The 13,924-nt window shown below is 34.1% G+C and overlaps 2 protein-coding genes across 2 annotated transcripts in view; both read right to left on the minus strand.

The window, feature by feature from the left end:
• Positions 1-504: 504 nt before the first annotated feature.
• On the minus strand, positions 505-4,884 carry LOC129226905 (zinc finger protein 678-like). The gene is made up of 2 exons (XM_054861535.1): positions 4,097-4,884; positions 505-1,014 (listed from the first exon to the last, which is right to left on the minus strand). The coding sequence occupies exons 1-2, from the start codon at positions 4,882-4,884 to the stop codon at positions 771-773; spliced, it is 1,032 nt and encodes a 343-aa protein (XP_054717510.1). The 3' UTR covers positions 505-770.
• Positions 4,885-6,427: 1,543 nt separating this feature from the next.
• Positions 6,428-13,924, minus strand: part of LOC129226906 (zinc finger protein 239-like) — a 62,167-nt gene continuing 54,670 nt past the window's right edge. The window contains exon 2 of the mRNA XM_054861536.1: positions 6,428-6,553. Coding sequence (XP_054717511.1) covers positions 6,428-6,553 — 126 coding nt within the window. The remainder of the gene's footprint in view (positions 6,554-13,924) is intronic.

The raw sequence follows: 13,924 nt of genomic DNA on the forward strand, positions 1-13,924 counted from the left end.
GACGAGTTGGGAGAAGGGAGGTTTGGGTTTTGAACCCTATCCTGGACCTGTTTTGGAATAAAAGTCCAAAACCCTTGTGATCAATGTGTTTAAATCAGTATATGCATAGTAAAAAGTAAGTACAGTGAAACCTCCCTTAACGGACACCTCTAATTAAGGGACATTTTTGCAAGTCCCAGTCCCTCAATATAGGCCATTCCATGTAATTCACTCTGAATAACGGACACTCCGAATAACGGACAGTTATTTCACAAAAAATTTCCCTTGCGATCGTAGCATTTCCGTTTTTTTTCTTTTCACAGAATATCTTAGTAACTGCTTGCCTTACAAAGCTTTGCATCTTCCACAACTGATATTCTCCCCCCATCCCCGACATTTCTTTATCACTGTTTCTTGGAATTAAAAGGGTGGTAATGAGCAGAGGCAGCGAACTTTAGTTACTGAAATAATTTTAATACTTTCTTCCAATAATTATGAGTCTGGAAATTTAGGAAACACGGAATTTTGACAGTTCACAGACGTGACTAGTCACTATTTGCAGGCAAGTTTTCAGCAACTGTTTTTCAACTTAATTTGCAATCTCATTCAAATTCATTAAAATTATTATCATTCCTATTCATTTTTGAATTATTAATTTTTATTGTAATCATCATTACACAAATTCCTGCTTTTTCTCTGAATGAAGTTAATAAAAAACACGCTTTTCCTTAGCCAGGATTCTTACACAGCTTATTTTGCTTCATTTGTCAGGAAGGAAGCATCAGCGAACACTATTCACACAAAAAGTGCTTCTCCTCAGAGTGAGCAGACATGTGTTGCTTCAAATGTGAACGTCGAGTGAATGACTTAGAACAATGTTCACACTTGTAAGGTTTCTCGCCAGTATGGACTCTTAAATGTATCTTTAAGTTCGAACTTGAAGAAAATGCTTTTGAACAAACTTCACACGAGTAAGGCTTTTCGTCAGCAATAGCTCTTATGTGCTGCTTCAAATGTGAAAGTTGGAAAATGTCCCTGAACAATGTTCACACGAATATGGCCTTTCACCAGAATGCATTCCCAAATGGGCCTTTAAAACTGAACGGTAAGAAAATGTGTTTGAACAATGTTCACACGAATAAGGTCTTTCACCGGAATGAACTCTCATGTGTGAAATTAAATATGAAGATCGAGTTAATGACTTCAAACAATGTTCGCAAGAATATGGTTTTTCAACAGTGTGCACTCTTTCATGCCTCTTAAGTTCTGAAACACGAGAAAATTCCTTCGAACAAGTTTCACACGAGTGCTGCTTCTCACAAACACGTACCCTTGAACGATACGCCATTCCACTAAACTCCCCAAGACTGGAATCCCGCTAAGACGGATTTTGCAATTTTTGCAATCAGTGATCAAACTCTTTGAAAACGCTCTTAACCAGAAAATAAAAAAGTTGACTGTTTTCCAAGTTCTTATATTAGTCTTGACACAAATTTACACGACACATATTTGACAAGCAAAGTTTTAGTGTCCTAATTTGTCAGTAAACTAACTTTAAAAGTCAGTGGCAGAAAAATGTAAAACAAAACACATTATTTACTCTAGTACTCAGTCTTGCATGCTTTATCAACTTCAAATGCTTCAAGAGCTCACAAAGTTTCAAAAACTTTTCAAGAATGTGATTTCGTAAGCAGAAGCACAGGACGAGATCAGACTTCTCGCTTTTTTTTTATTTTAAATTTCCTCCTCAATATTGGAAAAGTGTCAATACGGTCTGAACCAAAAACTTTAGTTACTAAAATAATTTAAATACTTTCTTATAATAATTATAAGTCTGGAAATTTAGGAAACACGGAATTTTGACAGTTAACAGACGTGACTAGTCACTATTTGCAGGCAAGTTTTCAGCAATTGTTTTTCAACTTAATTTGCAATCTCATTCAACTTCATTAAAATTATTATCATTCCTATTCATTTTTGAATTATTAATTTTTGTTGTAAACATCATAACACAAATTCCTGTTTTTTCTGTGAATGAAGCAAATAGAAAACATGCTTTTCATTAGTCAGGTTTTCTACACAGCTTATTTTGCTTCATTTGTCAGGAAGGAAGCACCAGAGAACACTATTCACACAAAAAGTGCTTCTCCTCAGAGTGAGCAAGGCCGTATCCAGAGGGGGGGGGCCTGACGGGCCCGGCCCCTCCCCCCGAAACCCGAAATGTTTTGTACCATAAAACAGAAGAAGGTTTTTTTTCTTTTTTTTAAAAAAATTCCTATTGTCAGAAAAGGAAAATTACAATTTTTTTATTCTTAATTTTGCTACTATTCAAAATTTATAATATTTTGAAGAAATACAGAAAAAGCAGTTCTAGTTCTCATTAGCTGCAAGGCACACTTGAAATTTAGACCTTTAATAAGGACTTCCTGCTCTCTTTCCCAATTCAATTCAGGGCAGTCCAGGGTCAAGGCAGGCCCTTTGTCAGTTCGGTAGTGACCTGTGCACTTCCTCCTCCAGAGGCGTGCACAGAAATATTGGGGTTGTCACAAATGCTTTTTTTTGGCCCCCCCTCCATATTGTTTACCAATATTTCAACCCTAGGTTTAAAAATATTGGGCCCCATTTAAGCTCAGGCCCGGGACAACAGGTGTCCCTTCTCCCCTCTGTGCCCTCCTCCCCCTAAAACTCTTATAAAACTTACACTGTACTGATTTCGAGCCGGGGACTCCCCAAAGGCTGGGCCCCTAGTTTCCGATTAGGCGAGTATCTTGTTACCAAGATGTGCCAAATTCAGCTCCTTGATACATCCTGAGTAAAAAATGCAAAAATCACGATTCTTGTGTTTTTGTAGCATAATTTTCAAGATCATTTTTGTGACCGATATGTTTCTTGTCTTGCATTTATTTAATGCCGAATTCAGTATCATGGATGTTCTTTTGTTATTGCTTGTTTTTTTTCTTACTTCTACTACATACCGTTAATACCGTTAATTAAGTATGAGAAAAAAATAACACTTACTCTACTCTCTTTCATTTTCTGCACTACTTGTGATTGAAAAAAACTCGTTTCTAAAAATATTTCGTTGCATTTATTTTTAACTTAAAATGGGTGTGTCTTACACAGTTATAATCATTTTGTAAGACTGTGCAATGAACTTCTGAAAAATGTAAATAAAGAGTTTCAAATAATTTCAACTCTTCGAGAGTCTTTGAAACTAATTTTAAGTTTTTGAAATTCCTTGAAAAGTTCTTCGATTTTGTATCTTATCAAGAAAATAAAGTATGAATTGTCCAAATGGCCAGAATATTACTCTTCCGATCTTATTTTCTGAATGTTTACAACATTTCTTTTAAACTGTTTTGTACAATTTTCATACTGTAGGGCATTTAATGAAAAAAAAAACGGGGGTAGGGGGAGTGATCAAAAACAAACATCACTAAAAGCCGATATTAGCAGATGACGTGGTGCTTCTCTTTTCTGTTCTCTCGTTTTTCCTCTCTGTCTATTTTATCCATGATTTGTCGAGCAAGCAATTTTTATTTTGTTTGATCTTGATTTGCAAAAGAATGTATAACTTTTAAAAAACTTTGTTTGCCTATTTTTTTTTTTTTTTTCATATTTTTTTAGTCTCAATTACCTAATATAAGGCCTCAAAATACAGATTTTTTTTCAAAACTTTCTCGGGGGGAAAACCCCCGGACCCCCTGAAATTATGGATGTTCTGCCTCCGACTTAAAGGGGCACTCTCCTGTTATCCTTACCACTACAAGGTGAATAAGAAAAATAAAAAGAAATTAAAATAACAACAGTCCAAACAATGGAATCATTAAAAATCGAGACAAAAAGTCTTCTATGTTAACATTTTTATGCGTTTGGTGTGTCTATATATACTATATGTGTGTGCGTGTGTTAGGGCGATGTGCTAATCCGGGCCCCTCCCGAAAAAAATTTCTGGATACGGCCTTGAGAGTGAGGACACCTGTGTTGCTTCAAATGTGAATGTCGAGTGAATGACTTAGAACAATGTTCACATTTGTAAGGTTTCTCACCAGTATGGACTCTCATATGTATCTTTAAGTTTGAACTTAAAGAAAATGCTTTTGAACAAACTTCACACGAATGAGGCTTCTCGTCAGCATGAGCTCTTATGTGCTGCTTTAAACTTGAAGGTCGAGTGAATGACTTAGAACAATGTTCACACTTGTAAGGTCTCTCACCAGTATGGACTCTTAAATGTATCTTTAAGTTTGAACTTGAAGAAAATGCTTTTGAACAAACTTCACACGGATGAAGCTTTTCATCAGCATGAGTTTTTATGTGCTGCTTGAAGTTTGAAGGTCGAGTGAATGCCTTAGAACAATGTTCGCATTTATAAGGTTTCTCACCAGTATGGACTCTCAAATGTATCTTTAAGTTTGAACTTGAAGAAAATGCTTTTGAACAAACTTCACACGAATGAGACTTCTCGTCAGCATGAGTTCTTACGTGCTGCTTTAAGTTTGAAGGTTGAGTGAATGACTTAGAACAATGTTCGCACTTATAAGGTTTCTCCCCAGTATGGACTCTCGAATGTTGCTTTAAGTTTGAACTCGTAGAAAATGCTTTTGAACAAACTTCACACGAGTAAGGCTTTTCGTCAGCATGAGTTCTAATGTGCTGCTTCAAATGTGAAAGTTGAGTGAATGACTTAGAACAATTTTCGCACTTATAAGGTTTCTCACCAGTATGGACTTTCGAATGTTCCTTTAAGTGTGAACTCGAATAAAATGCTTTTGAACAAACTTCACACGAATAGGGCTTCTCGTCAGTGTGGATTCTCAAATGTACTCTTAAGTTTGAAAGGTTGGAAAATGTCTTTGAACAATCTCCACAAGAATAAGGCCTTTCACTGGAATGAACTCTCATGTGTGAAATTAAATATGAAGATCGAGTGAATGTCTTTAAACAATGTTCGCAAGAATATGGTTTCTCAACAGTGTGCACTCATTCATGCCTCTTAAGTTCTGAAACACGAGGAAATGCCTTCGAACAAGTTTCACACGAGTGCTGCTTCTCACCAATACGGACCTTTGAATGATACGCCATTGGAAACTCCCCAAGACTGGAATCCCGCTAGGACGGATTTTGCAATTTTTCAATCAGTGATCTACTCTTTGAAAACGCTCTTAACCAAAAAATAAAAAAGTTAACTGTCTTCCAAGTTCTCCTATTAGTCTTGACACAAATCTACACGACACATATTTGACAAGCAAGGTTTTAGAGTGTCCTAATTTATCAGTAAACTAACTTTAAAAGCCAGTGGCAGAAAAATGTAAAACAAAACAATTATTTACTTTAGTTCTCAGTCTTGCATGCTTTATCAACTTCAAATGCTTGAAGAGCTCACAAAGCTACAAAAACTCTTCAAGAATGTGATTTCGTAAGCAGACGCATAGGACGAGATCAATGCAACACATCTCTTGATTAAAAGCAAGCGTTTACATCACTCTGCTTGCTTTTTCTTTTAAGATCTCCTCGTCAATATCGGAAAAGGAAGGACACTTGAATATCGCCAAGCGATAGTTTTTAACTAAGTGAATGTACGGAGTTCACAAAACTACAAAAACTTTTCATGGACGCATTTTTCGATTTCTTAAACAGACGCACATAATTTGATCTCTATCTACAGAGACTTCCGCATCATTTGCTTTTTGAAGACTTTTTTGTCGATGTCGAGGATTGTAGAAAAGTGGAATAGTGTAAAGTTATTCTTTGAGGATAACTGGAGTGTACCGATCGTTTCAATCTTTTCACATAATTAAAAGTGTCTTAAATTCCTTAAAACCTACTTGCAACTTTCTTGTTGCATCCATGCAACCCAGTATGAGGAGTATTCTGTAAATTTGTTTTTGCACGCGATAGTTTAAACAACTTGGAAATAAATAAAGTTATTTTAAACTCATGGTACTGAGTCGAAACTTCTTAATAACTTACAAATTAATATTTTTAAAATAAGTGTCTTGATCTCCCTTCGATAAGCGGTGGCTAGACACAAAAGTCTTTTCTCATATCTTCTGTTTCTGGCCAAAACTCCAAAACTGCATCAAATTGAGCGCTGTGTATATTATCGTTCTTTCGACTTTAACTTGATTCAATAGCGAGGAAAAATTTGAAAAGAATTAGAAACCACAGAAACTTAACGAATTTCGTTGTGATTCTTTTTGTATCTATATACACGAGAATCAGCAATAAGTGTTTTAAAAGATATTTAGATGAGCTAAAGCAAAAATGATCAGTATGTCAGATTCGAATGCATTGGACGTAATCCTTGGTGACATCAATAAACTGACTGAATGTTTGGCAACAGTCACTCCTGCATTTCAGTCTTCTCTGCTTCAGTGGACTGGTCTAACTGAAGAAACATAGCTCGACACCTTAGACACAAAATGCATGAAAATTGTAGTCCAGCCTAATTGCTTGAAATCTTGATGTCATAAACTTCCCTGGATGTACGTGCAGAGGATGGTGTTGGTGTTGTTTGAGATGAAACTGATGTTACACTTTGAAGTACACTGTCACGCAATCCAGAATAGTGCTGAAAATAATGAAAAGGATTATTAGTTAGGGGAAAAAGTGACGAATGACATTAAGTGAAAAAAATATAATTTGAATTTTGTCATCTTGAATTCAAATTATGTTTTTCGCAATCACGTGTGTGTGTATGTAGGCGTGTGTGTGTTGTGTGTGGGGGGGGGGGGATGTGTGTTTGTGTGCAGGCATGAGTGTGGATAGTTGTGTGTGTGTTTGTATAGGTGTCTGTATGTATGCGTATGTGTGTATGTGTTTGTGTATGTGTGTGTAGTACATGGACGCAACCTGGAGACTGTTTTCGCTATAGGAGCTGTATCGTGAGGATCCGGTCGACAGTGATGCTGCAGAGGGTGGCGATGGCGGGGGGGGGGGATTTAATGATAGCACATCAAAAAAAAGTCAAGTGAGAACAATAAGCAATCGTGATTGCTCAAAAATAATTAAGTCCTGCTTCCAAATGAACTATTTTAATGGTGAACAAAGAACCCGTGTCTAATACATGGGTTATTTAACTTAAAAACATATTCGAAATTATTGAAACAATTAAAACTAAACTGTAACAAAATAAAATACTGAATTTTAAGAGTTTCATTTTTTGACGAAATTGTTATTGCGATAACCATACAAACACTAGACGAAAAGCTGTGACAAGAATTTGAATATTTTGCATCATCATCAATGCCATCAATGCATTTTTTAATTAGTATAATTGACAGCGAAATTAGCATTTCTACCTTCAAATTATAGTTTAGATTGGAAAAATTGTTTAAATAACCTATTTAAAATAAAATCTTGCAAAGCCCAAATTCGAATTTCGAAAGTTAAAACCTCTTTCCGAAGTTATGATTTCTTACATATTTTTGCCATAGGGTGAAAGGATAAAATTTGGCGGAAAAAAATGTGAACTTTTGTACAAATCACGATATTTTTGTACGAATACACAGCAGTATAGGGTAGAGGATTAGTTGTAGGGTGCAGACTATGCCATTGAACCTTTTAGGAGGGGGAGGAGGGGGTTTGAGAAGTATTTTTTGTCTTTTTGGAGGGCTCTTTCTGTTGGGGGGATCTTCGCGGTTGCCCTTGCTTTCAGAGGGGGGGGGGCACTCCTGGTAAACAAGATATCACTTTATTTCATATCTTTATAAACTACAAACCAGTACGGCAGCAGATGTTTGAGCATGGTCAAGAAGGAAAATATGCTCCCTGTCCGAAAAGACTCTAATTGAACTTCGAATCAGTACACTCGAAACACATATCGCACAAACACATTTATTCACAGGACACAGCACATAACAAGAAAATATTTACACAAGACATAATTTCATGACAACTTTGCCTAACTAATGCTCAAAACTCGAAAATAAAACTCAATAACTCACTATTTCATTTTATAAAATCTCTCTAGTGTTTCTCTATTCTCAATACTCAAAATACGTCATCCTAACTAACATTTTCCAACTCTAATACCCAAAACTCTTATCTCACGCACATTCTAAAGATATTTTGTTGCTAGCTCTCCAGAAAACGAGAACTAAATAAAAACAATTTCAACTAAGAATTTCTCTAGTAAAATAGAATAAAATTATTATAACGAGGAATCTCTCAACACTCCCTATGCAAGGCAAGTTAAGTTTTCCAGGTTATTTAATGTGTAAAGGGTTAAAAATGCAGTTATATATAAAGCTTCCATACAGAAATGGGGCAAATTCTTCTTCTGTAAACAGGCACATATACTAAAAAACATTTTGTTTAATCAGTACATTTCACTGCCTTCTGGGGTTCCCCATACCTACCACAACAGGTGGTTAAACTGGTTGGATGAGGCCATGATGAGGGTTTTTTTTTTTTTGAGCAATCAAGAATTGCTTTAAGCTTACTTGACCGAGGTTGATGTTGCTTTGATTTTTCAGGTTACCATGACAAAGAGAAGGAGTCTAGCTCGTCGTTTTAACATTTATTAAGGGGACGAATGTTTGCAGCCATGGCTCCAAATTGTTTGCATTCATTCAAGGCTAAACTTAAGCAGATTTTACTTTAAAAAACGGGGTAGGGGTGTAAAATTACTGGCTCCGCAAGCAGGTGCATTCATGGGCCAGTGCCATCTATACCCTGTACATGCATGCCTACACATATCTAGACCAGGGTTCGCCAATATATATCGGTCGCTATATATATTGTGATACATATCACGATATATATCTGATATTTACTTTGAAAATATCATGATATTTTGATATTTATTGTTTCAAAGTACAACATTTGCGATGTAAAAATTCAATATACTAATCATATTAATATTACTTTTATCATCAAAAATAATAAAAGTAATAGGCTACATTCATGTAACATATTAATGTGTCATTAATGTTATGAAAAATAATACTATATTCCTTCTTTATTAACAATTCATAAAATGATTAGTAATGTAACTATTTCAATTGGTCAGAAAAAAAATGTTTTATGGATATGTACTGACTAATGCATATCTTTTATTTCTTAAATATATAAAAATCGTACAAGTAGTTAACCGAAGAAAAATGAGTAAAGCATCTCTTGCTTAAGTAATTTAATTAAAATTGATAGAAATGTATCAGTTATGCTACATTTTATTTCTTATAGATTAAATTATCACACTTTACAAATGATTGTAAATATTATTTTTATTTAAACGCCATTCAAAGTACTTAAATTTTTACATAAAATGTATACTATTTATGAATGTAAATAATGAAAGAAACTAAAATTTTAAAATTGATTCATTATAGTAATAACATAAGAAAATAAACAGCAGTGATTTCAGGAAGCAGTTGATTTGCACTGATTGAAAATATCCGATATATATCAAAATATCTGATATGTATCAAAATATCCGATATGTATCAAAATATCGGATATTTTCCAAAATATCATGATATTTTCGAACCCTTACAGTGGCATCTATATCCTACATACACAGAGGCTTAAACACACACATCTATCTGCACGGCTACAGACATATACTGCCGTGGGCAGGCAAACAGCAGCATATGCAGAAACGAGTTTTCAAAATATTTGAAGAAATGTGTAATGGAGTCAATACTAACAAACGAAAAATGAAAAATTTGCAGTTACTGCTCTTTACCTGCCCACAGCAATATACACATACACACACATACGCCTACACACTGTAAGGTCATACCACAACTCATGATTGCAAAAAACCTTAATTTGAATTCCAGATGTCTAGAATTCATATTTATTATTTTATTTTACAGTAGACACTCGTTTTACGTGGGGGTTACGTTCCACGGAAATGCCGCATAAAACGAAACCGCCTAAATTGAGACCTAATAGTAACGTTTAAATAGGGGTTAGGTTCTGTAGATAAAAAAAAAAAAAAAAAAAAACCTTCATTCTAGTGATGACTAATTGTATAATAAGTTTAATGTGTACTTATATCGATTTTTATGCACAACATGCATAAAGAAAACATAAATTAATTTCGTGTTTTGAGGGTTTATAAAGAGGAGTTGGCTATGAGTCTTTAAGAATTTTTCTCTGTTATTCATTGCAGAGCATTAGCACATCCATGATAACTTGCGCCACTTCCATGACAGAATCTTCCTTCACTAACAAATCAGAAAGATCATTTCTATTGACTAGAAATGGCTCAAAATTTTCAAAGTGAACGTTTTTGGTTGTGTGTCACTGATGTCGGTATCTTCGTTGGTTTTGGCCTCCTTGGTCACTTCTAAAAGCTCTTCTTCCAGAGAGCTCTAAACTGTGTGAATTTAATAACTTTACTTCAGGAAAGAGCTCTGGAACCAATCATATAAACTGTCTCCAGCGACCCAAGCTTGATTATTAGCATGACAAAATGCAGTTTATTACGAGTAATCTGCAACTTTATGAGTTTGGATTTTGAAAAAGAGTAAAATTTTTTCTATTTGCATTGCCGCATCCGCGTAAAACCGAAACTCATCGCCGTAAAATAAAAAAAAGGTGTCAAATCTTAAACCGCGTATAATCGAAACTGCGTAAAATAGTGTACTGCTTATATTCACTCTGTTGAGCACGCAAAAAACATTACGCAACCTTTATTTCTTTTTGTTTTCCGGCACTGCTTGTAACTGATAAAAAAGTTGCGATGAGAAATCTGTAGTTTATATTTCTTATGAACTTAAAATAGCCATTCTTACAAAGAACAATACTTTAAAGCTATATACAATCAAGTACTAAAATGTCAGAGACTGATATCTTTAGGAATTTGTCTTTGGTGGTACAGCACAGGCTGCCCCAAAACCTGAACTTAAAGCTTAAGGGGTTACAGTACCTCAAAAATGATGAACCGATCAAAAATTTTTTTATTATTTATTTCAAAACTAAAACCTATTTTGAACACAGGGAAAAGTTTCATTGCTTTAGTTCAAATATTTAAAAAGTTATGAGTGGTTTTAGTCCATGCTCGCTATGTGTTCTTACGCAAAAGAAAAACTTTAAACTGCTTTTTCACGATGATGGTATTTTTGTGTTTTCATGTCATTAGAATCCCCAAGGATTTTTTTTCTATTAAAGATAGTTTTAAAGTAATACTTTTTGCAATTGGGATAACATACTGGACAAAACTGTGCATTGGATAAGCATTTTATAAATTACTCAAATGTTTAGAGCCATGTCAAACCTTTAAAAACCAATTTTTTTTCTAAAAAAACTTTGCTTTTTTACATTTTTTAAACTCATAAGCAAATAAATGCACAGATTTTTAGAGATGATTATAGTGATCGTTTAGCAAAAAAAAAAAAAAAAAAAAAAAAAAAAAAAAAAAAAAAAAAAAAAAAAATTTAGTGCAAAAATAAAAAAGCCTTAGGGATTTCAAAAAATTGAAATTTTCTTCAATTTTTTGAAAAGTAGACAATATTTTTAAATTTTGAAAATAAATTATTGATTAAGAAATAAGTATGCATGTTATGGTTTCAAAGAAATATAAAATTTACTTAAATTTAAAAGAAATGTTTGAAAGGTACTGTGACCCCTTAACAAAGGCAAAGATATTATTCATTACTACAGTGGACAAGGGGAAATTGAATCAGTGGTTAATTGAATCAGCCGCTGTAATGAATCAAATTGTCGAAAACAAAATAAAATCCATCTTTATTGAATTTGCCGCTTTATGTAATCAAAATTGTTTAAAACAAATGTGATTCGTATAAGTGGCGACCACAGTAGAACTTCAAGGGATTCGTGAGTGCATAAAAAATAAAATAATATGTAAAATAAACAAAAAAAAAATTGAATTTTGACATCTTGAATTCAAATTATGTTTTACGCAATCAAGAGTGTGTGTATGTATGCAGGCGTGTGTGCTTGTGCATGGGAGGTATGAGTGTTTGTGTGCGTGGGGGCGGGGTATGTGTATGTGTGTGTAGGTATATGTGTTTGTGTCTGTATGCATGCATGAATATGAGTATGTGTGTGCATGTGTAGGTGTCTGTATGTGTTGTTGTGTGTGTGTTTTTATGTGTATGTGTTTGTGTGTGTATGTGTAGGTGTCTGTATGTGTTTTTGTGTGTATGTGTTTTTGTGTGTATGTGTTTGTTATGTATGTGTGTGTGGTGGTGTGTGTGTATGTATGCGCGTGTGTGTTGGATATGAACGCAACCTGGAGACGGTTTTTGCTACAGGAGCAGCATCGTGAGGAACCGGTCGACGGTGGTGCTGGTGGGAAAATAAAATGATAGCACATCAAAACAGTCAAATGAAACCAATAAGCAATCGTGATTGCTCAATAATTAGTTCAATTTTTCTGGTCATTGTGCATAATAAATAACAATGGTAATTCTCTTATTAATGCTGCGAACGTGAGTGGTGTGCACGCCAACCTCAGATAAAATTTAGATTACCTTGAAAAAATATTTGTTTTGTGTTTCCGATTTCATAAGATGTAGCGATAATATGCTCTGCTAGTATTACGTTCAAAATCAAATTATGAGTAGTAATGTAAATTTTTGTGTATGAAATCATTTAGATCTTCATTTAAATTTCTAGCTTCTAAATGACTAGATTCAGCCATCCTAACCAGCTTCATTTTCCTATACAACTGTATCAGCGACATAAAATGTGTGTGTGTGGGGACTTGATTTCACGTGACTGTTCAATGGGATGCTTCGATCCCAGGGGCGCCCCGAACTCGCATTTCGGGAGGGTGGAAATTCGCAATTTGGCGTATCAAGTGAAGTCTTGCCAAAACTTAACAACCATCCCAATTCCCAATTCATCCAAAAAGCAAAGAAAAGAATGAAAATAGAAAATTATTTTAAAAGCCTTGCTGAAAATAATTACAAACATTTATTTGTTAACAAACAGAAGATGGCAACAGTTAAAAAGTTTAAATCATCGCGATTTTCTTGTCATTTTCCAACAATTACAATCACGCGAACTGTACGTAGACGACAGTTTATAACGATTTATCTTTCTTATTGTTGCAATTATGAAGCTATTTTTATTCACACCCAAAAAAAGAAAAAAAAACAGCCCCCATGGAGCGATTGGCGCCAAAACTGAACCAACGCCTGTTTACATATGGATTGACATTTATTGCAAATTTCATCCAGAACGTAGAATTAGTTCTTGAGATATGGCACTTACAATGGAAAACAAAGAACGTTCGATTGCGCCACCCCCCGTTTCAGCTATTGACGCTATTATATATATATATATATATATATATATATACATATATATATATATATATATATATATATATATAATAATAAAAGTGAAAAATATTAAAAAGACCACACCAAGAGCCCATAGATGCGCAACGCAGCAAAACTAAAAAGCCAAGTAAACATAAAATTAAGCAAATAGAATTTCAAATATTAAACAAATTATAAATAATTAATGATGATAAAAAGGAAAAATGCAAACAGCTATTAAGTAGGAAAAGATAAGACAGGAAAAGATAAAGTGTGAATCCAGAGCTCATCAGCCGTGGAGGATTCATTAAATATGGTCAAAAGACCAACATTTTAACTATGAACTAAAAGAGAATGTTTAAGCTCCAGTACATGCAACATAGAGTAACAATGGGTAAAAGCACCACTTGCTAAACTAAAAACAATAAACTACAGCTCAAATATATATATATATATATATATATATATATATATATATATATATATATATATATATATATATATATATACATACACATGTGCATAGTGGGATTACGGGCGGCTACATATTTTAAAACCGTTTGTATTTATAGAGAAGTTTTAGACTATATTCACGTAACTGATAAATCTTTTTAAACAGGTGAAATTTCATATTTTGGAAATTCTTCAAATTTTTATAGACTTTAAATGTCGTGATTTCATTTCTGACTGAATACTATTTC

Source organism: Uloborus diversus, chromosome 7 (genome assembly GCF_026930045.1).
Source record: "Uloborus diversus isolate 005 chromosome 7, Udiv.v.3.1, whole genome shotgun sequence".
Taxonomy (NCBI): domain Eukaryota; kingdom Metazoa; phylum Arthropoda; class Arachnida; order Araneae; family Uloboridae; genus Uloborus; species Uloborus diversus.

Coding starts and splice junctions, on each gene's coding strand:
- LOC129226905 (XM_054861535.1), bottom strand. CDS start 4,884: ATGAGAGTTCATTCCAGTGAAAGGCCTTATTCTTGTGGAGATTGTTCA. Junction 1,015..4,096: donor GCTGACGAGAAGCCTCATTC/GTGTGAAGTTTG, acceptor AACATTGTTCAG/GGACATTTTCCAACTTTCAC.